We start from the raw sequence: 24,528 nt of genomic DNA, 5'->3' as shown, positions 1-24,528 counted from the left end.
ATCCTGTGTTCTGAGACTCTGCTGCAGGATATTCAGGGTTTATTAAAGTTTGAATTGTAAATAAACTGAAATGTAACTTAACTCGCACATACATTCAGGATTATTGGAAAAGTACTTCCTATCACTTCCCATTAATATTAGTTGTGTTATTATTATTCATTTTTCACTGTTGCCATATTGCTAGTTATTAGTCATATTCCTTTGCTTGTGCACCCCCCCCCCACACACACTCTCTCTCTGTCCAACCTCCAACCAACTCCCCCCTCTGAGCCTGGTTCTGTTCGAGGCTTCTTCCTGTTAAAGGGGAGTTTCTCCTGCCACTGTTGCCTAATATAATATCTGATCCTTGCTCATGTGAGGATTCTTGAATCGTTGGATCTCTCTCTTAATTAAAGAGTTTGGTCTAAACCTGCTGTTGAGATAAACACTGTTATGGATTGGCGCTATATAAATAAAGATTGATTGATTGATTGATATAATTTTCTCCTCTACTTGCAAGAGCTTGTTATTCTCAGAGGAGTGCCTAATAAAAGCTAACATGAACTCTTCCAGTGCTGTTGACTCGGGATGTTTTAACAGCTTTTTTTGTTAAACTGATTTTCTGGGGTCAAGGACTGCAGCAGCTTTCTCGCTGTAGACAGATCTCAGGAGCTGAGAGGCGGCTGTACAGTCATGCTTCTATTGTCTTCACTGCTATTCACAAGTGCTGTTAACTATAGGGTCATTTAGAAATCAGACTTTTTCTGTGTGAGTCTGCCTTTTGACAGCAGCAGAGATGTTTCTCATAGTCTTATGGAGCCGCGGACGTCACATAGACTCAAAGTGAAGGTTTGTTTGGTTCGTGTGTGTTTGTTTCTGCAGTCAAACACACATTAATACACTGATAAATGAAAAGCAAGAGACGTAGTCCAATTCATCATCATTTTATTGTGAACAAACACGAGTTTGTAACAAATAAATAACAATGGGCCCTTTGGATTATTCCTTTAATAAAGTGCATCAGTGATAATAACAGCTACATACTGTGTCTGCTGTCCCCTGTAACCCCACCCCCACCCCCACCTCCTCATGCACAATAATGGTTCTGCAAAAATATACTGCAGGTATTGACATACAAGAGACAGCACACACACACACACACACGGCTGCACAGAGCCCTGGCTCAAGTGGCTGCTAGAATAATATTAGCGGTGCCATGTAGCAGCAGTCTGAATGAAGAGCTGCCACAACGGGCAACACAGCTAAAAATAAACAGGAGAGTCCTTCAGAGCTGCTGTTGCCAGGAGAGTTTTACAGTTTTTGATTTTACAGGCAGCCTCTGAGGTCCAGTCAGCCTCACACGGCCGCTTCTGTGTCCTCAGGCGTTGTTTGTACACCCGAACAGACGGCGAACATCCTCACCGCTTCTCGTCACACACCGTGTCTGACAGGACAGACACCTGCCCACTTAGAGGTCATCACCTCTAGAAAAATTCACCAGCCTCCTGCTTTTTAGAGCCTAGCACTGTTCATTTCACACCTGCCTGTTCTTCCTCTGCCAGACTGGTCCAGGACTTCAGTGGAGAAGCATGAATCTTCTCTGTCCTCCTTTCTCTTCCACCTTCAATGCTTTCTTTCTTCCCGCGGCCACTCTGGACCACTTTCAGCCTCTAGTTCTGCTCACACCGAGGTGACAGTCCTGACTTTTGCCGACAGCGCTTGCTTGAAGCGTCTCTTCAGGTCTTGCATGTTGGGAGACTTTGGCCTGGGGATGAGAGGCGAGCGCCTCTTCTCCGTGGCGGCGCCGGCAGAGTTGTGTGAGGAGATGGGGGCTGGAGGCGGCTGCTTGGCTAGCTGGCAGCACAGCCTGTGGAAAGCCCTGTGCACCTGGCTGTAGTCCTCGCTGGCAGACACTTCATAGAAAGAGCAGCCCAGAGTTCCCGCCAGCAAAGGGCCCTGCTGGGAGTCGACCCGCCTCAGGTGCAGCAGGTCCGCCTTGTTGGCCAGGAGGATTACTGGGGGCATGTTGGCGCCGCCGACACGAACAACCAGCTGATGCAGCTGATCGATCAAATCAAAGCTGCGGCGGTCTGTCACAGAGTACACCAGCACCACTGCGTCCGCCCACTGGATGGAGCAGGTCACGTGATCAGGCAGACTGATGCCATTATCAGTCATCTGGGAAGGAAAGACAAAGAGAGACTGATTAAAATGCAACCCAGCACACTTACTTAGAGAAATATTCTCTGTCCTGAACTAAAATCACCAGATTAAACATTCCCCGACTGTGCAACTGATCTTTAGTAATGACAGGAATGCTGACAGAGGCAGACGGGAGCTATTGGGTTACTCCTGCACAACAGAGAGGTGTGGGTGATTGAGGAGTCTGGATCTGGATCAGGGTATCATTTACCCTGGCCTCAGACATCCATTAGCCTAAATGGGAGATTAGACCGGCAGACTGAGGGGCTCTGCTTCAGCACAAAATATACAAACACGCACTTTTCTTCAGTGTTGGTGCCCAGTGGAGAGAGGCTGACAGTGAAGACGGTGAATCAGATTATATCATCTCTGTGCTGGATCATCCCCAGATCTTAAACTGATTCCCATGTGTTACAGCCTTACAGTCGGCTCAGGGGAAATGAATCGTGATCTGTTTTCTGTCTGAGGAGAGGAGGATCTCACCTCCACACCAGGAGTGTCTTGAACCTGGATGGTCACCTGCTCTCCTTCCACCTGGACCTCTCTGGAGTAGAGATTACCTGCACACACACGGAAGAAAAACGACTTTTAACACCATAGTCACACCATTTAGGAGTGCCAGTTAAAAATAAAAAAAACATACTACTGCTCTGCTACTTCAAAACTGAACCGCTCAGTTACTCACCAGCATTTCTCTCATAATCTCCGATGAAGCGCCTCGTTAAGAATCTCACGACGAGCGCTGAAGAAGAGAAAAGCGACACAGTATTAGACAAATATAAGGCAGAATACTGGGAAGATAAATCACTCCACCACCAAGAGGGGTAAGACTTCTTACCTGTTTTCCCAACGCCGCTGCCTCCTATCACAGCCATCTTTATGGCCCGGCTGGGCACCGCGTACTCAGGTGCTGGATACTCCGCGATGGTCGTCATGTTCTGGATGAGACGCATCTTTTCCTTTCAGTCAGTTCTGTTCCAGAAAGCGAAGATGAGACTAAAGTCCTTCAGGTCTGAGGGAGAAAGGCTTCAGATCAGACTGATGTAGATAATCCTGTATCACTAGTTCTGGAGGAGGAGGAGGAGGAGGAGGAGGAGGAGGTGCATGGAGTGGTCCCGGTGCGCACAGCGGACAGACTGAATGCTGCAGCGGAGAGGCGCACACGGCTTTTATAGCGCTCGAGCGGCGGTCACATCTGATTGGACGCCGGTGACCCCCCCCCTCCTCCTCCCTCGTGCGCCTCCGCCTACACGTGGACGTGCAGGCTGCGCGCAAGCAAGAAACGCTCCTGCAACAGGTGGGACCTCCAGCCGGTGTCCTGACAAAACAGCCTTTCTTTGGGAGGCAGGACAGAAAAAAAGGTGTTTTTTTTACAGCAACTTGACTGCTGCTCTAGAGTTATAGGTATTCTATTCAAAATATAACAACAACAATAGTAAATAATGATAATAATAATAATAATAATGATCTTATTTCGAAGTGAGAAGTCAAAGTAAACTACTAATAGTTTGCCCACATTATTGGAGCATTAATCACATCCTCAAAAATGCAACTAGCTGCTTTTTTCCTCCTCACACATGTTTCACTCTTCCATCTTTGTGTGGAGTCACAGGATGCTGACTGATCCTGCTCAACCTCCCAGTGTTGTGTTGCAGCCTGTAACCTGTTCAGACATGCCCCTACACCCGTGAATCTGCCACACAGGGGGTTAATGGCTCCTGATGTTGTACAAATACAATCCCCCCCCTCCCCTCCCCTCCCCTTCCCTCTCCTCCCACACACACACACACACACACACACACACACATACCTTACAAGAACTCATGCAAGCATTCATGCCGTGCATGTGAAAGGTAGCCTCCACATTCAGAAATGAAACAATAATTCAGCCACTTATCCAATAATGGCATCAGAGCAGTAAAATGAGAGTCACTGCAACATAATAAAACATTTGCTGATTTTTTTTTACATGACAGCAGCTGTTTGTTGCTCTGATTTATCTCTTTGTCCCATTTCCCTCTGCCTTCTCTGTCACATCCCCCACAAGCCTCCCTTTCTCCCTCTCTCTCTCTCTCTCTCCCATCTTTCATTTGAGCTCATGTGCTCTGAGGTATTTTGGCATCCAGTCCTTCTGATTATGGTCTGGTATGTATTTTTGATAAGAGTGCTGATGACAGGCGGCTGCGCAGAAATATGAAATTAGCGGCCAGGATTCGTGAGCAGACATGGTGTGCAAGGTGTGCACACATGCACGCACAGAAATATCCCTTTAACCACATCACAGCTGAGAACAGTGAACTCCATCCCGGCAGCTTTATGGGAAACCCGAGCATGTTTTTTCTTGCTAATTGTGAGTAAATACTACATGTGCTGACATATAAACTGGATTCCCTGAGTGGAGTTTACAAGCAGTACAAATTAAGCTCAAGCCTTTTTAGATGAACGATGTGGGTGAGGTGTCAGCATTTTGTAATCCAAGCCCACGCTGCAGCATGTTTGTTACACACAAAGATAAAAGGATTCACGGTTGTTCCCTCCTCTAGCAACCAGGCGAGAAGGTTAATGATGACAGATAATAGGAGGATGCTGTGGAGCTGGTGTTAGCTGGTTATCCTAAGAGAGGGTCAGGATTCACCCATTTGGTACACAACAGGCACAAAAATGGCAAATGACTCAGCAGCAGAGAGTCAACATGGTGACTTTTTATATTTGGAAAAAACAACAGTAACTCCTCTGAGCTCCACTCCAGTGCCTGTGCAGAGGTGCCTGTAGGCTGGTGTTGCCTTCACTTTCCCTGAGGGAGGGCTGGAGGTCAATTAAAATACCTTAACCCTAAACCTTTGAGTTAAGGCAGACCACTATAACTACAACAGGGCAGAACAAGGCCTGACTCGAGGGTTCAGAGTGTCACTCACACAGAGGTGACAATAGATGTTAGAGGGGGTAAAGTGGGGGTGTGGGCAATTATCAGGGGGGAATCCAGGGCATCCAGTGCAAACAGAGGAATGTCGAGTTAATTGGGGCTTGGCGGAGGGGACGAGGGGCAGGTGAAATCAGGAGGAGGAGGTGTTCTCAGAAGGATGTCCTTGTTGACACATAAGTGAGGACTGATTTCCCGAGGAGGCCTTCCCTTTTTACAGCAGAGCTGAGAGGAGGCTTACGGCCGACACTCGCCCCCGGGCCTGATCCCACAAAGGGTGGTCATTTGGGATATCAGAGGCTGGGGCAGTTTGAGGCTGCCCTGGGGGCGAACCTCATGAGCCACGGTCATCTGTTTATCAGTATCATGATAGATGCTTATCATTCTCATTGCCTTTAATCATTGTCTGCAAAGGTGACCGTTAGGAGACAATTATTTGACACTGAGTCTTAGATGTAGTAATATTGTAGTCTCTCTGGAAAGATGTAACTACTTCAATTTTTAAATAATACAAAAAAAAAATATTCATAATACTCCAAATTTGGACTCTAGCAACAGACAGGAAGGAGTTTTAAATGTTCCATAAAATGTTATTCATAATTGAATCGATGGCCAGTTGTTCACTCTTTCGACTCTCTTGCAGCAGCAGATGCACAAGCGCGAGGGTAATTGTGAAAAGCAGATCCATTCACGCATCGTTTTATAGATCTCTTCGCATATTTGTTTATATCTACAAGCACATTTGCATCTCCAATGACCGATGGAAACTGTATTGGCATGCCGGCACAAGCGGCTCTTGACCCACACAAAGGAAGAGAGGTTGTTTTTTCTTATTGAAATGTAAACTCTCCAACATGTTCAACCATTTGCATACCTCTGAATGTCAACAGAGGCAGGGGGGTGTCAGTGGTGCGTTTAGGGGGTTGTGTGCACTATGGCACTGGCTTTGAATGACAATACCCCCCCCTCCACCTCACACCCCTTCCCACTCCCGCTCAAGGAATGCCAGCTCTAAGGTTTTAACCTGAAGTCAAAGGCGACTTCTTTAAAAACAAGATGGAAAATATTTCATATATCAAATCATCTCGATTCTCTCATTCATGCTCCCCTCGTCCTGTTTACATTCCACAGCTGATTTCTGGCGTAACACTTGATAATTGGTTTCCACTCTCCTTTCTGAGGACTGACGTGCACGTGTCAGTGCCTAAACTGTTTATGTGTGCCAACACGTATGTCCGTGTGCATGTAGAGGAGACAGACAGGCAAAAAGCACCGGGTGTTGCAGCAGTAACAGAGGACAGGCCTGTTTACGTCTGGAGTGCATGTGACCATAGACATGTATTTAAAGTAAGACTTTAAACTCTGGGATTATCCTGTTTTCCCTGATTGAGAAGTTGTTTTTTTCTTATCACGTGCAAAACCTGTGAGTGAAAACATGGTGAAATTGATCACTTGATCGCTGCATATTTGCCTTTGATTTTTAAAATGTTTAGATGTGAGATGGGTGTTTTTTATTGTTCTGATGGAGGAGACTGGCAAGAGATGTTTCTAAAATGATGGTGATGCTGATGTTTTTGTCCGACAAACTCAAGGTAAGAGATGCTATTAATACCTCTAATAAATAATGGTGTCATCAGCACACACGAACAGCCCCCTGCAGTTCACCCATTAGACATAAAAAGAGGTCGTGCGGGACAAAGTATTTAGCTAAAGAATAGAAAGTTATCAATTTCTATCAAAACATCAAGTTTAAATGACTTTTTGAAGGAGCGGTGGATAGAGGGATGTCTGGATATCTCTGTGACTAATCATGTCAGCTTCAGACTCAGTTTGTATGAATCATTATTGTTCAGGCATCCATGGCAACAAACACTCACACACTCATTTCTAATGTAGTTTGTCTATAAAAAAAAAAACCTTGGGAGCCGGGTTGTGATCTGATAAAGTCATCATCAGTCTGACGGAGGCACACAGACGGACAGGGACACTCTGCTCTGGACACATTGTGTTTAGACACGGGGTTCAGTGGTTGAGATTTATGGTTTTGGGCCTCTCTCTCTCCACCCCCCGGGCCCTGGCTGTCCGTCTAGTCAGCTTTACTGCCCAGACTGAACGGGGCTGGAGCTCATGCTGGAGGCAGAGCGAGGTTCAGAGTTGGGCCTCTGTGGTGGTTTGATACAGACTGACAGCTCCCTCGGGGGCTGATTCTGGGCCAGGGCTGGAGCTCTGATCTGTGGATGTGTTTACTGAGCGGACGAAATAAAGCCACCGCCAAGAGCTGCCTCACACACTGCCAATGATACAAACAGTATGATAAATTGTATGCATAGTAGTACTGTGTGTGCCGTGTAATAATGTACCAGGTATGGCGTGCAGTATTTGGTGAAGGGGAAACTGAAATGTGTGTTTCAGATGGGGCTCTGGCTCTCATTATGCCAGCTCTGCTGTGACTGTTATCACAGCTCCGTTCTGGCCTCTTCACAGCGCTCAGCAGGACACAGTGACCCGTTCAGCTCGCCAGCTCCCCAGTAACTAGAGCCGAGTGAGGAATAAAGATGAAAGTGCTGCTGTTCACGTGCAGCCCGATGCAGATATAGAATGAATAAAAGGAGCAGTTTGGAAAATAAGCTCCCAAATATTCATTCTGTGTCCAGTCAGACGTTTGTCAGACATCTATCATCATCATTATCCTGATCGATAGCCTAAATCACTGTGTTATTTTCACAGTTTACACATGTATCTGTCATCTTTCGTCGTCCCCGATGCAGCTTTCCTGTCAGTTCGGCGTCTTCGAGACTAAATAAAGTTTTGTGTGCAAACTGACAGACAGGCTCAGTCCTGTCATTACCTCTCACAGGGAGAATGAACCTGAATACAGGTGGATTAGGCACCTGTGAACACAAATCTAATGGCATAAACAGGCTGAACCATCGCAAAACACAGAAAAAAATGCTGTGTTTTGGTCAGTGACCTAGGTCTGGATGAACTCCTGGCGATAGCTGAATAGACCAGCAAGGCACCTTTTCACTAGTGACCAACCCGGTAGTGAAATGTTGATATCTGTTTTAGTATTTCTGTCACTTGTTAGAAAGTTTATTTATGAGATAAACCCTGAGCTGCTTCGTCAGAGGGTCCACAGCTCAGTAATCCCTTCTTGAATTACTATTCGTCTCTTTTCCATGTGTGAATGCTCTGAGTTATTGGAGTTCTGAAGCAGTTAGGCGGGGAGGCACTTGCACATGTGCTGTCAGTGTTTTTCCTGACCAATCACTCGATGACACGTAATTTCACTCTTCCACCTTTTTTTTTACCTTAGTTGCCTTTAAAACTACTAGAACCGTCCTCCAAACAGTTCCAGCACATGCAGGCAGACTCGGAAACAGTGGACTGTTGCAAGGAACTCCTCAACCACCTTCATTACGACAATATACAGTCACTCTTGAGAGCTACACATTCATTCATATGCATATGTGCGCCCACACAGCCTGCCATTCTTTGGCATAATCTCAGTTATTATGCAGCAGCCTCACAGACAAAGCACAAAGAATTACACCATTTTCATATGACTATGCGTGTATGGCTGATTCAGAGGCTGCCTGAGACGAATGTCCTCGTAAAGTCTCAAGGTCACCGCCCTCTACAGCGACTGTCCTTCGCCAGGGCACTCAGCAGGAAGAGTGTGTGTGAGAGCACAGACCCTGGGTGTTTTAATCTGTGTATGTGTGTGTGTGTGTGTTAGCGGAAGTGAAAGGTGTAAACGTAGCTGGAGGCAGAAAATGAAAATCTCACCACCTTTTTGTCGACTCCTCTGTGTACAGTAAATTCCTTAAACGTGACGTTTTTCCATGATTATGTGGACGTTGTTGACCGTCAGATTTTAAGTCCAATCCTACACATTTATGTGGTTTGTATGAGGTGAGCTCATCCCTCTGCTTCTCTCCAGTCCCACCACACATGATACTTGGATGCTGGTGAACCAACCCACCCGCCCCCCACCCCCCCTCCCTCCAGCTTGGCTCTCAGAAACACATTATGTCTGCTGCAGGGAAGAGTTGTGGTGTAGCTGGGCCATTAGTTTGCCACAGAGTGAGAAAGAGACAACAGACGGGCCAAAATGCTCCGGGCAATAATGGAGGAGACGAGTCAATGTTCTTGGAGGGTACACACTGTACTCTACGTGAAAATTGGCACCAAGAGCAATGAAAAAAGAAAACCACATGCGTCAGACATCCCTAAGGAGGGAGCACTACAGCATCATGTGCCACTTGACCCCGAGATCATCAAACTACTGAGCACGTACAGAAAGAGCCGTCTCTTCCTAAGGCTTCACACATCACAGGCAGGCAACTAACTGAAAATAACACTTCAGGTCCTTTCGTTGTAAAGGACAGCTTTGGGTTTGCGGTGCTGAGATTTTAGTCGTATTGCTGATAAAAACTGATAAACGTCAGCAGGCATGATTTTTGCCGCTTTATGTGTAGCATAATGGAGGACAGCGCCTGCGCGAATGTTTTCTAAGCAGCTGGTCTGCTTCTCTGCGGCAGATATTCCACTCATCAGATGCACAAAAGAAAGTCAAGGTGAGCGTGGTGATTATTTTCTGAGGAATGTTTTCAGCTCTAGCAGGTAAGAAAAAAGACTTCGTCAGAGAGGAGCTCAAGATGTTGCAGAAGACTCCTGCCCAGTGATATTGCATTCAAAAGACATGATGAATCAGTTCCTCACAGAATGAATGCATTCACTGCAGCATTTGTATGCTTTTAAAGGTACATTGCCAGATTTTTGTTAAATCTACCCCGCAAATCCCCAAATTTCCTCCCAGCTCAGTGACTTTAAAGCTCACAGACCAGAGGTGAGTTTCAAAAACATCAACAATGAGCCAGGAGGAAAGTTTTAGGATTTGAGGCCACGTCTCTGCTCTTGTGATAGTTTAGGGGTCGGCATGTTTTGCTGTCATGTTGGAAGTTATGTGAAGTTTGCACAGACTCTCAAACCTCAACCAAATGAAAAACAACGTGGAAAACATGAGTGAAAATATGGCATTTCTATTTTTTTCATGTGTTACTTTGAGGGATGTTACAGTCTCCTCATCAGTTCACGTCATGTGTTCACATGCATCCACTTGCACTTTTTGTTTTTATCATCCATTTACTTTACTTTCAACTTTGCAGTGTTTTCACTAAGGTCTTTTTTGCACAAATTGAAAATGTGCATGAAAACAGATGGATGGAAATGCACCAGTGTCTCATTTTCTGTTCATTTGTGTATTGAATGCAAAATATGAAGTGAAAGTGTGGATTTTGAGTTGTTTAAAGACCCATGTGACAGAGTTGGGGCGAGTAATTAAAGTCAATTAATGAGTTTCTTTTTGGAATTGTCTACATTTTCAAAGAGCTTGACACTAACGCTATTGTTGTGCTGCAACAAGGAAAGTACTGCATTTCGGTATCCACATGATCAGGTGCTGTATATGTACACACTTGTATTTGTATTTTTCTGTTGGGACATACACATCAAACAAAGCCTCTTTTAGCCTGCGACATTAAAATCTGAAGCTTAAGCCTGGCCTGTGTAAAGGAAGATAAGGGCTTCGGTGCGTTCACTGAGCCGACCTCCAGTCTCCCAAGCACCTGGCAGAGTGCATTAATGCGGTTCACGGGGCTGGAAAGTGGGTCAAGCTCCAATGCTTTCTGCAGCCATCTCAGCTCACTGTAGACACCCAGTTATACAAACAGATCTATTGTTGTTGACCGTTGATTAGGACAAAACGCTGCCGATCCCCAAGAGGAGAAGAGGGGCAGCCCAGGAATCTGGAGCTGCCATAAAGATGAGGAAAATATGCAGGGGATATTGTATATGAGCATGTGTGTATATACGTGTGTGTGTGTGTGTGTGTGTGTGCATGAGAGAGAGAGGGTTAATCTTCCAAATGGCATACAGATTTTTGATAAACTACCCATTTTAGGCCACTTAGAGGGACAGGATTGTGCTAATCCGTCAGTAGCGAGAGATCCGGACATCTCATGTTTCATTAGATTCTCTTAGTTCTAAATTAAGAGCAACCATTCATTCACCTTTTATCATCCTTTATATCAAGGATTTTGTGTGAACGGTGTGAACAGTCGGTAAAAACTAGGCCAGCGCTTTATTTAGCCCGACACTATTATCTAATGACACTCTAACCTGGCACAACCCTGGGTGTTTGAATAAACTGTTGAGTGAACATCACATAAATATTTGGGTGCTGTGTATTAATCTGACTGCATTATGAGTCACCCACATGATAATGTGCACTTACTGAAATTCACACATCTGTACAAGCACACACACACACACACACACACACAGGTGCAGTTGGTAGCCCTGCCTGTATTAGGTGGCCGCAGCGAACTCCTCCGCTCCCTGCTTTGTGTCATGAGAACAATGTGGCTATTGTGCGGTTGTCGCTGGCTTACTGACTGAAAGTGGTTTTGGAGCACAACAGGTGCATTTTGGGGTAGCTGAGGTTTCGAGCAGGGTCATCACCTGACTGAACATTTCTCTCTTTTCTCTGTTGTGTATCATTGTAAACTCAGAACATTTTGGTTTTTGATTATTGGTCAGACAAAACAAGCACTGTAGAGACACCACTTTGGGCTCTGGGAAATTGCATTCACCGGCTTTTTTTCCCTACAGTGTCTAAAATATTCATTTTGGAAGTTTCATGTGCTGTTGTTTTGTAACTTGATTCACCCCCAAACAACTTTTGCAGAGAAGAATGAGGAAATCTGGTAGTCACCTATCCACTCTGACCCAAGGCTGTAATCACAACCAAAAAGGTGCGTCTACTAAATACTGATGTGGACGGGGTGAATAATTATGCAAACAAATATTTGGTATTTTATGTTTGTAAGTAATATACAGTAGAGGACTTTGTAGGGGTCTGTTTTCACTTTTTAGGGCCTTTTCCTGTTAATCAATGTAAAAAGTCCCGTTAAATCTACTTTGACTACTTTGATGATTCATGGTAAGAAAACATGAAAACGTCTAAGGGGGTGAATACGTTTTTCTGGTCTCTTCTTACACACTGAACAATGAATGGACTAACCTGAACCACAACAGGGTGATTCATAATGAACATGCGCATTAGCGTCTGTGTGTTTACTCTCGTCATGCAGAACATTTTATGCTTTTCTTTGTATCAACCCTGTATGTTCCACAGACAACACATAAAACAGATGCCCAGCATGCCAGTGTTTGAGTACAGCCACAGACTGCTGAGAGCCAGTACCCAGCATGCCTTTCTCCTCTGTTTACAGAAGCAGCGGTACCGTACGTGTAAACTAGAGTCCAGATGAGCCTGTTTGGAACATCGTGTACCAAAATCCAATAAGTGTGCCAGGGCTTGTGTGTGCGACTACTAATTCACCTCCCTGCCCCACACCCATCTTCTTCTCTCTTACTGTTCTCTCTCTGTTCAGGCCAAGTTCTTATTGTTTTTCTCCTCACTTTCCTTAATACAACAGAGGCGGCATTTATTCCATGAGGTTTTAGTGTTTGGGGAGCACCATGAGCACAGTTTGAGGACTGTAACTTGACAAGGATGATAACTGGATCACTTTAATCATGATTGAATACCAAGATACCAGTAAAGATTAATTATGCAGAGTATTTATGTGCTGAAGGTCTGTGGTAATGACTCACATCTTATAATACAATATCATTTTCCCCACAGTGCTATGATATTTCTACCATGAGGCTTTGCCAGTATTTCAGCTCACCCAATACATCCTCTTCCCGTTTGCCAACTGTGACACCTTTGTGTGAAGAATGTGCCATCTTATCTTACCTGCTCACACCCTCACAAAGACGTGGGTTTGAATAATGTACAAACAAAGTGGGAAGCCTGGAATTATCAGCTTATGTGTCTTTTATATCATAGAGCTTTTAGAGTGAATGAAGAAACAAACGATGCAGTAATTTTAACAGTAAACAGTCAAAATTGGATGTTTAATCACTGAGATTGTCAAACGTATTCAGATTTGGGCTCTGGAACAGCCCAGCTCTAATAGAGTGAAAAAGAAAGGCTTCTTTGTTACAAGTAAACTCCTACAAAACCGTCTTAACAGACCGTTCTGAACCTTGATGTTTCAGAAGCCTTCGCCAAATGTCACCAGGCTGCAGATTCTAAACTGGGGGATTATTTTCTCAGCGGTACGGAAATGATGCATAATTCATTTGCCTCTCTTTGTAGCAGCTGAACGACAGGAAGGCCATCAGTGCTTTTAGTCACGCAGCCAGCCTCGTTTACTGGAAACACTTTCTGCGCTCGATATGTAGTGAATATTTCCTCCCCGTGTGTTGTACCCATGCGCCCACATGAAAATCCAAGCATTCATCCCCACTTCTGATCTCAACCGACAAGGTCCTCAGAGGTTCACCTGCTGGCTGACGGAGAATCCTGTTGTGGGTACAAAAGTCCTGTCAGCTCCATCCAAACAGGAGGAGGCAACCACATATGCTGGAGGAAAGAGATTAAAACTCCTCGTAAACGCATTGTGAATTCACCCGCCTACTCATCTGAAGCCTCGTGCCAACACATGAGCTGACCTGATCAACAGGGCTGGAAACAGAGCATCAGAGGTTCAGAACCAGAGCTGCTTTTGTGCCTATTCTGGTTTCACGATGTCAATGAATATGTAAGAAATGTTCATTTTCTTTCACAGTGGGGGTATTATCCATATCCACATATCCATCAGTAATGACGATAAAAGCAGTATGAGTCAGGAGAAAGGGCATCTGCATCCACAGTGCCTCTGAAATAATACAGACTGGACTGAAATAGAAAGTCGGTCTGGGAACGTAGAGCCCACATGCTACCACCACATCTAATTGTTTCCCAGTCAATCAAAACTATTCATAAATAAACCCATGAGAAACCGTCAATCAGCAAGTTTCTCACTAAACCCGTGGTGCATACCAAACGTCTGATCTACAATGAAACTCTCCCATCGTCTACGGCAGCCCTGTTATTCTGTTATCTGTTTTTCTGCGAATGCTTTTATTCCTCTCTCCATCCCGAGACCTTTTGAAGTCAAGAAGAATCAAAATTATTTGTTGTTTTCCTTTTTGTTTTTTTTGTTCACATGTAAATGCTAAGGAGATAATTGCTGGGGGATTGTTGTGAAAGCTCAAACAAAGCCGGTGGTGAATGAGAGTGTCCCGAGGGCCCGGGACTCCTGCGGAGCTTCACAGAGAGGACACTTACCTTTTAATGTCCTCCCTCTCTTCGTTAAGATCAGCTAATTAGTGGTTTGAGTGCAGAATAGCTGCACATTAGATGAATGGTGAATGGCTGGTCCACTGTTTTTCCAAGTCTGAAAAAATTACCCTGATGATGAAATTGCAATTGACGAAAGACACTACTAAGCTGCATTATGGGAAGTGTATGATCCAGGGTTTTTTGGAGCTTGACCCATAATATTGACTAATTGTCATTTGAAAATGTCTTGTTATCTCCTTCTTTATTGGTATTGGTATTGGTATTGGTACTGGTTGTTTAAGCTTGGTTGGTTGTTTAAGCTTGGTTGGTTGTTTATTTATAAAATCCTGCTCGTTGTAGTTTCTCAAATGAGGAGAACTGCTGTTTTTCTCTATTTGGTATCATTATGAATTGAATGTGTTTGGATTTTGAACATTTTCGTTGGCTCAAACTGGAAATTTGAAGAGCATATTGTTTGGCTCAAACACAGCTTATATCCTAATTTAATGACTTTATCTATAGATTAATCAACTGTATACACTAAATTCAGCAATTAATGAAAAAATAATGAATAGCTTGACAGTGAATCCTACATTACAACATAGCTTTACAGAGAATGAGAAATCTCTTTAAATGCGTCCCAGCTAGGAACTACAACCCCCTAACACCATTGTGTCATGTACTTGCCGTTGATTGGTTGCAGCTCACCTAAGCTTCATCGTCCAGGTCTGTGTTTGGCCACATCATCCTGTCAATCAAACAAAGCAAATCTGAACCAATCAGCTCGGGAGTTCATGCCACGTGGGCGGGGCTCTAGCGCTCCCTCACACATGACGCTTGTTTCCTGGTCGTTGCTAACAACCTGCTGCCTGCAACTTGGACCGTCCACCGTCCGCTCATGCACTGACGGGTTCCGGCTGCGCTCGTTTAGAAATGTGCGCAAAGATGAAGCCGTGTGGACGCTGAGTGCGGGCGGACTCTCGGCTCCGGGCTGGCTGCATGCTGCTCCGCGTCTCTCTGCCTGCTTTCTGACGCCTGGGGTTGCAGTCTGGCCTCCAGCCGCGGCTGCGAATTAACTTCATTTCTCGGCGTCGCTTTGCTCTGAAATCATGTTTATTTTATAAAGATGGCGGTGAGGGGGACACTGTAAACTAAATGACTGTCAGAAACATCGCCTCCATTTGTAATATGGTGAGTATCTCGCTGCCTGTGCCTGTGTGTGTGTGTGTGTGTGTGTGTGTGTGTGTGTGTGTGTGTGTGTGTGTGTGTGTGTGTGTGTGTGTGTGTGTGTGTGTGTGTGTATTGCTATTGATTTGTCTGCAGACACTGTTGGACCTGGTGTGTAGTGATGTACATGGGGGGGGGGGCTCCTACACACACACACAGTGCACAGAAAGGATGCACGGTGAATTTAGCGGTGCTCCCTGCTCCCTCCAGCCTCGGTGCTCCGACAGGCCTGCACACCAAACCTTGACCGTAAAAACGTGTCTCTTCCTGGTAGCGCTGGCACTGCGTGTCGCACCCTGGTGAGATGACACAATGTGCAGTTTGTACAGCTGTCACCGATGATTGACAGGTGAATGAAGCAGCGCGCTGCCTCTGACAGCTTGTTGTGATTGCATAATGTGTTGGTGCTGCTGCAGAGGGCTGCTTACATCCTGCTGGTCCTCCCTTTATGCACACTGGATACTCCTGTCAAAAGCCTGCACCGTCAGTCTCCCGTGACTGCTTACACTACATCCTATATGCTATTGTGTGTGTGTGTGTTATGTGTTACAGACACGCTGATGATGACAGACCTCCTAAACAAGCTTTCCAGCACAGCTAAAGTGTGAATGGACTCAGTTATCATTAAGTAAAAAAAAAAGCCTGTTAAAATTGAACACAGCCCACAGTGGTGTCTCCAAACCTAAAGGATAATAAGTTAATTATTGTTTAACAAAGAAAAGCTTTCGAAACTTGAGATTTGATAAGCTGGAACCAGCAAAGAGACTGAAAAAGCACCAAAAATTCATATTTTAGCTGAAACCAATGAATTTTTAAAAAAGAAAAATATCATGTAAATGATAAATCAGTTATCGAAATAGTTGATGATTGATTTCTAGTTGATGAACTAATTAATGTTGTCTTCCACTGTTGTGGAAGACTAAACTCTCCCTGTGTGTAAAACAGAGCCTTTGGATGTTTTTTTAATAGAAATCTGCCCTCAGGCACAAAAGCTTGTACACGCTTGTTGTCAGGATCAGTGTGAACGTTGCTTTAATGCTTTAATATTTCATATGCTGCACGACCTTAAAGGTACTTTGCAGCCAGAGTTTAGACAGAGGAAAAGTTGGTCGCGGTTACGTTTTTGTTTTTTTCCTATCATGAGAGAGAAGTTATTCTTGAGGGGATACCAAGATTTTTTTTTTATCATTTTACATGTTCACACTGATTGTATTATTTATTATTTCAAATATGTGAGTCAGGCATCTTCAGTTATGTAAGAGCATAAATAGTCTGAAAAGGTTTCCAATAGCAGACAGTAATTTGTGATAATACAAAGGAAGTGACACAGTGAAACAGTGTGTGGATGTTTTAAATAAATGATGCCACTACCTGCGGTTTATAATGAGGGGCTTAATTGTCAAAATGTGTCATTAGGGTCTGTGGAGACGTTTGAGGTCCGCTAGTGGAAAATATGATGCCTGTTATTTCCTCTCAAACGGTGTGAATGTGTACAGTGCATGAACTCGTGCTGCTGGGAGCTGTAAATCAGACAAAGAGGTATTCTCCGTCTGCTTTGACAGAGAGAAATGACAGCCATTGAAAGTCAGAGCCTTCCTCTAACTAAATTGTCTCCTGTGTTCTCTCAACAAAGCTGCGGTTCATTTGGAAACGCTTTGAGCTCCGACCAGAGATAAGTGGTCTGTCTCAGCGATCAGTCGCAAAATACTCCAAAATACTTCTGACATGAGTCTACCTATTTAGACCATATCCCTTTTCTACTTTGACAGGACGTTTTCTTTTTTTTTCTGACAAGAAAAGGCATCGAGACTGAAACTGATATGTTGAAACTGGCAGAAAGGATAATTCTACCAATTATACAGTGAAAGAGAGGCCTCTACTTTTGATTTATCTCTTAGCTGAGGCTTTAAGGCAGCCTGTGGGTGCTCCTCCTTGACCAAACAACATTTCCATATTAATTTGACTTCACATGCATAGACTAGACTATCATTTTAGCCTTTTAACTCTCCACTGTAAGCGTGTGTGAGCTGTGTTATACAAGGTGACATAAGTTGATGGTGACGCTGTTTTTGTGTCTCATGTTTTGTCTTTCAGGGCACCAATGCCTCTGCTCTGGAGAAAGACATCGGCCCGGAGCAATTCCCAATCAATGAACACTACTTTGGATTGGTCAACGTGAGTCTCACTAAATCCTCTCATACATGAACAAAGGTCACTGCCAAAAAACACTGGTGTCATTTTTCAAAACAAGCAGCTTGCGGTGAATCATGTCCTGCACTGGACAGTTAGTATTGAAGGTGTCAGTGTTGTTTGAGTCTGTTGGCCAACGTCGGGATGTTCTGTTTCCCTAATATGGCATCAACATTGACACCCAAGTTTCTAAACAGCCTTGATGCAGTGTCTGCCAAATGGACAAGAACTGAGTACATCTGTGTTTTTCCACCAGCTAAGTTACCAGATCATCTAAAAGAAAAGTTTGTCCCTTCCTTCCTCAGTTTGGAAACACATGTTACTGTAACTCAGTGCTCCAGGCTCTCTACTTCTGCCGGCCTTTCCGGGAGAACGTGCTGGCTTACAAGGCCCAGCAGAAGAAGAAGGAGAACCTGCTCACATGCCTGGCTGACCTCTTCCACTCCATTGCCACACAGAAGAAGAAAGTGGGCGTCATCCCGCCCAAGAAGTTCATCTCCCGGCTACGGAAAGAGAACGGTGAGCGCCCACACCAGGGTTCGGTGTCTGCCTCCCAGCATGCTCACCAGGGGCTCAAATCAAATATGTTCCTATAGTGTATTATTGTTCTTGCCAGAGCCATTGAGTGCACCTCTCCAGATACTTGTTCATAAATCACAGAGTTGAGATTTGTGGGTTTGTGATGTGTCCCTGTGGCAGAACTGTCTTTAATGTAGTCTGAATATTGGAGGTGAAGGGCAGGTGCATGTTGGTGGTAAGGTCACTCACAGAGTGGAGCTGACAGAGAGGCCGAGTGTTCTCTGCTGTCCATATTGAGGAGGCTCTTTATGCGAATGAACAATGCAATCTCTGTTGGGACCCAGCTTTGGTCAGCTGCCTCCTCTCTGGACTCCCCCCTCCTCTCCCCTCCCCTCCCCCGATTCTCAGATTTCACCTTTCACATGCAGATCTGTCATAACAGAAGCATGCATGGATGTTGACATTGTCATTGTCGCCTGTTGATTTTATTGACGTGATCGACAGTAGATCTTTGTCAACGCAGAAAGTACAGGTGTCGTAACCAATCACTGTAATGATGAGTTTCATTTTTTAAATTACACGTCTGCTTGACAAGTCCTCAGTGACACAGGTTGATCCACACTGACACGGCTCTCTACTGACGTGATACTACAATACTACTGGACACTAGCCAAAATAATATAGCGGGTCATTAAAGTGTGTGTACTACATAGCCAGAGAGCTTAGCACAAAGACTGAAAATATGGGGACAGCTAGCCTCGTTGAAGGAAACAAAATCTGCCTGCCAGCACCTCTGAGGCTCATTAATTAAAACGTTAAATCTGGTTTGTCAAACCGGTACAAAAACCAACATGTAGGAAAAGTGCTGCACTGTTTCTGAGCTTGCAGTGGTTACTAGGACGGAGCCAGGCTAGATGTTTCCCCTTGTTTCAAGGCTTTGTGCTATGCTAAGCTAACCGGCTGTTGGCTTCAGCTATATATTAACGGACAAACATGAGAGAGGTATCGATCTTCTCATCTAACTTTCTGCCAAAAAGTGAATAACTACATTTCCCAAAATGCCAAACTCTCTGTGTCATATGTTTTTAATATGAGGCCATTTAGCGGTCTCACCAAATAAATTGTCCTATTTGTTTTATTTGAACAAAGGCCTGATTGGTGTGCTTGGTGAAGAATTATTATGAACAAAAATATAAATGTTGAAGCCAGCATGGGCACATAATAATAATAATAATAATAATATTAAATGGCTGGAATCAAAATCAGTGGCCAGAGACCTTGACTGGAGCATAATTGGAACTTATTTTGGCACCGTTTACTTTATCTCTGCATCTCCTTCCAGATCTGTTCGACAACTACATGCAACAGGATGCCCACGAATTCCTCAACTACCTGCTGAACACGGTGGCCGATATCCTGCAAGAGGAGAAGAAGCAGGAAAAGCAGAACGGACGCCTCAAGAACAACGGCGCCGCCGTCACCGCGGAGACCGAGACGGAGAACAAGACAGAGCCCACATGGGTTCACGATATCTTCCAAGGCACGCTGACCAACGAGACGCGCTGCCTCAACTGTGAAACGGTGTGTGTGGCTCTCCTTTATCTGCCTCTTGAGTTCCCTTGGAGGGGCAGTGTATTTTATGTTGTTATCTGTCCACGGCTCCGCCAGTCCTGGTGTCACACTGAATAAGAGATCTCTCCTGAATACGTCTGAAAAAAGGATTAGCTTTTTGCAGAAGTGCTGAGAGGTGCAAAAATAAAAAAGATTCAGTGAGCACACCCGGTGGGCCCCTGGCCACCCAGTTTACGTCAGGGCTGGCTGAGGCTTTGTCCTCACAATTTTGCGGGAACTGGGTTGCCCTGAACAACCCCTGCAAACACCAAGGCGCCACACTGTGCAGAGACAAAAGCTACTCAGCGTAATCAGCATTTCAAAGACTGCGTGTGTATAGGTGTGGGCGGGTGGGTGCCCTGTCACAGCACAGCAGGCTTATCCTCACTGAGGCGGTCAAAGAAAATGACAGTTTAGTTACCTCTTTGTGTCTCTCTATCTCTCTGACAGGTGAGCAGCAAAGATGAAGATTTTCTGGATCTTTCTGTGGATGTGGAGCAGAACACATCAATAACACACTGTCTCAGGTAGTATGAATTTGCTATACCTTCAGTGACAGCTAAAAGGCCGACAGCAGGCCTCATACCCTTTGGTCCTGGCGAGATTGAATAACGAAGCCTCCTGTGGCATGTTCTCCCCTCCAGGGACTTCAGTAACACAGAGACTTTGTGCAGCGAATACAAATACTACTGTGAGACATGCTGCAGCAAGCAGGAAGCACAGAAGCGGTCGGTAAAGCACTGAGCTTAATATCCCCGAGATGTGTCACTGTGCGCAAACACACTTCTGTGAGCATGTGTGCTTCTCTGCAGGATGCGTGTGAAGAAGCTTCCCATGATCCTGGCACTGCACCTGAAGAGGTTTAAGTACATGGAGCAGCTGCACCGCTACACCAAGCTCTCCTACCGAGTGGTTTTCCCCCTAGAGCTCCGTCTGTTCAACACGTCCGGGGACGCAGTCAACCTGGATCGCATGTACGATCTGGTGGCCGTGGTGGTTCACTGTGGCAGGTAGAGTATACTCATTACTGCAGAGGTCTTTAAAACATTTGCCCCACTTTGAAACCCTGATACAAAGACAGTGAATAGTCGTATGACTTCAGCAGCTACTAGGAGGCTCAGACGTGCAGTACAATGAAGAGTCCCCGTCTCTTTGTCTCTGTTTCTTCAGCGGCCCGAATAGAGGTCATTACATCACCATAGTGAAGAGTCACGGCTTCTGGCTGCTGTTCGATGATGACATTGTGGAGGTGCGTCACTCTCTGTCTCAGCCTGTTGTGGTCCGCTCGGTGTTCCTTGACTCATCTGTTTGTACGTTCGCTTTTGTCCGTGTTGTCAGTAAACTGCATCTTTCTTTTGTTGTGCAGAAAATTGACGCCCAGGCCATCGAGGAGTTTTACGGGCTTACCTCAGACATCTCGAAGAACTCCGAGTCAGGATACATCCTCTTCTACCAGTCCAGGGAGTGACTGGAGCTGGATCAGTGACACAGGGGAAGACTTAAAAGGATGAGACCTTTTTATTTTATTTTTATTTTTTTACCTTCAGCCTAACAGACCCAGACTCCTGCCATCTCCATCCCATCCTGCTCCCATTCTCCCAGTCAGACCTCTCTGACACATGTGCCAATCCTGTGTCCCAACCCCAGCCTCTGGCTTCATCTCCCTCTCTGCGTAATTTGCTTCTTGCCTTTTTAGTCACCTGCATCTGGACTGCACTTTAAAACAAAAGCAAAAATGCTCAACAGCATGACATGAAACAAAAAGGAGTCTACCTCCGCACCGAGCGCCTGGGGCTCGGTGCGGACTAGCAGGAGAAGCCTGCGGAGGCGATCCTCGACCAGGAGCACGATGAGGTGAAGGGTCTGGTGCACAAACAGACTGTTGTCAGAAATTGTACTATATCATTTATACGTCTACTTCCATGATGTGTCACCCCCTCATCATTCCTCTCATTAGGGCTATTTTCCACATCAACTGTCCAGTCTTTTGATGCGTCTAAGTCCCATGTGGATGCATGAGAAGTGAATGAAGTCTATGATACGCTTAAGAGATATTTCCAGCGGTTTTGAAGCAATACCTGAGCTTTGATTAGAAAACTCACAAGCTGAAAACAACCTAAACCGTAGCTGCTGACAGTATAGAGGTTATTTTGTCCACTCTGTGAGCTGCTGTCTGTCTGCTGTGATAAACTCATGTTAACTACATACGATCAATACTTTAACGTTGAATCCATCTGAGCCAAATGCTCCGACACTACACATGAAAGGAAATCCTGCTGTTTTCTCTGTCAGATGGATCTCCGCTCAAATCTGCAGAATCTTTCTAATTTTTTATTCTGATAGAAACCCCCTATTTATTAAACGTAACATATTTATTACTGTTATTTGTAATGCTGACTGGTAGATAATGAAGTTATGTGTATAATGTGGCTCTTTTGGGAGCCTTCTATGTTAAAACCCTTATGTCCAAGCTCTCAGTGTGAAGGACATGGTGTATGTAATACACAGCTTGATAAAAACAGCTGGAAAATGGGTTTTTATCAGTTTTACTTTTGTAGTTTGCATGTTAAATAAAAAAAGATAAAACTGATTAACACAATGCAAGTGAGACACTACCCAGAACTGCCTACTCTTTTGATTGACATGTGGAAGAGAAAATAGTGCAATAAGAGCTGAATTATCCAATGTGGAATTTCCCAGTGAGACTAATATAAAGTTTGTTTAAATGTTAGTAGTAGATGTGTTTCTTAGCAGCTGACCCCCCCCCCAGTGCTGTGTGTTTGTGATATCAAAGTTAACGCCCCCACCCCCCCTCCCCTTCACCACGTCCAATGCTCACTACCTGCTGGGATGTTAGCTACGACGTTCTTTCATCCATCTTTTTTGTAACCTTACATTGTCTTTTTTTTTTTTTTTTAATTTTCATTCCCATGTTGAACTGCAGCTTTGTTGTTTTCTTTCGGTTTGTCTCTGACTTTGATGATGTAAATTGCGTGTTTCATATGTAGCACATTGGAATCTTAACATCCCCCATAGGCATAGGCAATCAATGTTAATTCATACAATATCGCTTGTACTGTAGCTGTTTTTCTCATGGCCCATTCTCCAAGGCTTGCGGCTGTGCCCTGTAGAGTAGCGCAACATCAAACTTTATTTCATGTGAATGACATTCCTATCTGCTGCACATCAGAGGAATTACCATTTCAAACGCATCTCACTATAAGTAAGGTAGGAATAGGATTCATTTGCTAGTTAAGTGTCTGTCTGTTCAAGAGAAGCAGAATTTAAGGTGAAAGTAGTGAAAGTCTGGACGCCGAATGCACTCGTTTCTGTCGTCTCTTCCATTTAGTCTGTTACTGGGCGGAGGATTACGTGCCAAACTGGAGTCGATACTGACCTTGCAACAGTCTTTAACAGAACATTATTTTCTTTGTAAAGATACAACTGTACATATATATTATGTAGAAAAAAAAAAACACTTCTGGAAATAGGAAAATATTTTTTTAAAGTGAAGATCTTAAAATGTAAAGGCATCATGGCAAAGATTTTAGCATTACGCTGACCATTAATGAAACCCTGTTCAGAAATACTGTGTTATTTTACAATCAATCAATTACATAATCAATCACATTTGTGCAAAAGTCACCATCTGTCACACTATTGCTTTTTCTGGATTGAACTGAGCCAGGGAGGAAAACAGTAGCAGGGATAGTCTAAGCCATTTTAGGCCCGGGTGACAGGAGAGTGACTCTTAATGCGCTGATCTTCCGTTAACACTTATGCACTCGCCCTCACTGAGATGCTCAGTCGTTGCACTTGGTCTTATATATCTTACTGTGATCGTGAGGAGAGCTCAGGTGCAGAGAGCTCTGCAGCAGGTGGGATCTGATTGAGCTTGTGGGAGGGAAAGAGGAGATGAAGCAGAGTCTCTGTTTGGCTGTAAACTGAAAGTGCACTTTATTAGTGATGAGCTTCGATGCTTTAACATGAAGAACCACAGTTTAACACACTCATGTTGAGTTTTTTTTTTTTCTTCTGTTCAATAAAATGACTATCGACTAGCTCGCTGGAGTGTTTGTGTTTATTCCCCTGCTGCCTCCTGTTACATCTGCAACACTGTCAGCCTCAAATTAAGCTCCTTTCAGAATGCACGCCGTGACCAGTGCGAACACTGTACTCCAAACCTGCTAATGATAAATGTTTTGTATTGAAGCTTCAGTCTTGTCACTTCTTACGTGTCCTGTGTGAGAGCATCCTGATAACGCCTTTGAAAAATAAGGATGTTCCCTGGAGAACATTAGCATTATGCCACAGTTTTCTCAGAAAGAAGAGAGAAATCATTATCAAGGCTACTTGACGCCTCTTCAGCAGCCAAGTCTGTCAAGAGCCTATCTTAGTCTAAGGAAAACGTCCTGTTTGTTTTGGTTTTCACTGAAAATTAGACAACATGTCCATCTTTGCAGCTATCGGCTTTGTGTCCTCTCAGTCACCCTGAAACCTCAGCTAATCCCCCAGCAGCTGCCAGGAGTCTGGCACAGTCTTCACTCTGTGTTGATACCTCCACCATGTCCCTCCTCTTTCTCTTCGGTTCCCACTTCAGCGCTCCGCTGGCTCTCACTGAGGCTGCGTGCAACCAGGA

The 24,528-nt window shown here is 44.6% G+C and overlaps 2 protein-coding genes across 2 annotated transcripts; one reads left to right on the top strand and one right to left on the bottom strand.

Moving 5' to 3' along the window:
• Positions 1–1,104: 1,104 nt before the first annotated feature.
• On the bottom strand, positions 1,105–3,201 carry rasl11b (RAS-like, family 11, member B). Its single transcript, XM_070832434.1, has 4 exons — positions 3,020–3,201; positions 2,867–2,923; positions 2,665–2,741; positions 1,105–2,157 (listed from the first exon to the last, which is right to left on the bottom strand). The coding sequence occupies exons 1-4, from the start codon at positions 3,132–3,134 to the stop codon at positions 1,660–1,662; spliced, it is 747 nt and encodes a 248-aa protein (XP_070688535.1). The 5' UTR covers positions 3,135–3,201; the 3' UTR covers positions 1,105–1,659.
• A 12,005-nt stretch (positions 3,202–15,206) lies between these two features.
• usp46 (ubiquitin specific peptidase 46) lies at positions 15,207–23,950 on the top strand. The gene is made up of 9 exons (XM_070832628.1): positions 15,207–15,533; positions 17,664–17,744; positions 18,065–18,278; positions 19,621–19,859; positions 20,340–20,416; positions 20,534–20,617; positions 20,702–20,899; positions 21,060–21,138; positions 21,256–23,950. Exons 1-9 carry the CDS (start codon positions 15,498–15,500, stop codon positions 21,355–21,357), a joined length of 1,110 nt encoding a protein of 369 aa, XP_070688729.1. The 5' UTR covers positions 15,207–15,497; the 3' UTR covers positions 21,358–23,950.
• Positions 23,951–24,528: the final 578 nt, after the last annotated feature.

Source organism: Pempheris klunzingeri, chromosome 6 (genome assembly GCF_042242105.1).
Source record: "Pempheris klunzingeri isolate RE-2024b chromosome 6, fPemKlu1.hap1, whole genome shotgun sequence".
NCBI classification, from domain to species: domain Eukaryota; kingdom Metazoa; phylum Chordata; class Actinopteri; order Acropomatiformes; family Pempheridae; genus Pempheris; species Pempheris klunzingeri.
The sequence above is the reverse complement of the archived record's forward strand: the minus strand, read 5'-3'. Positions and strand labels throughout refer to the sequence as shown.

Excerpts from the sequence above, each read along its gene's own strand:
- rasl11b (XM_070832434.1), bottom strand. The coding sequence starts at position 3,134 with ATGCGTCTCATCCAGAACATGACGACCATCGCGGAGTATCCAGCACCT. Across the intron at positions 2,924-3,019 it reads CAGCGGCGTTGGGAAAACAG|CGCTCGTCGTGAGATTCTTA; the intron begins GTAAGAAGTCTT and ends TCTCTTCTTCAG. Across the intron at positions 2,158-2,664 it reads AAGACACTCCTGGTGTGGAG|ATGACTGATAATGGCATCAG; the intron begins GTGAGATCCTCC and ends TTTCCTTCCCAG.
- usp46 (XM_070832628.1), top strand. The coding sequence starts at position 15,498 with ATGACTGTCAGAAACATCGCCTCCATTTGTAATATG. Across the intron at positions 19,860-20,339 it reads GCTGCCTCAACTGTGAAACG|GTGAGCAGCAAAGATGAAGA; the intron begins GTGTGTGTGGCT and ends TCTCTCTGACAG. Across the intron at positions 21,139-21,255 it reads TCGATGATGACATTGTGGAG|AAAATTGACGCCCAGGCCAT; the intron begins GTGCGTCACTCT and ends TTTGTTGTGCAG.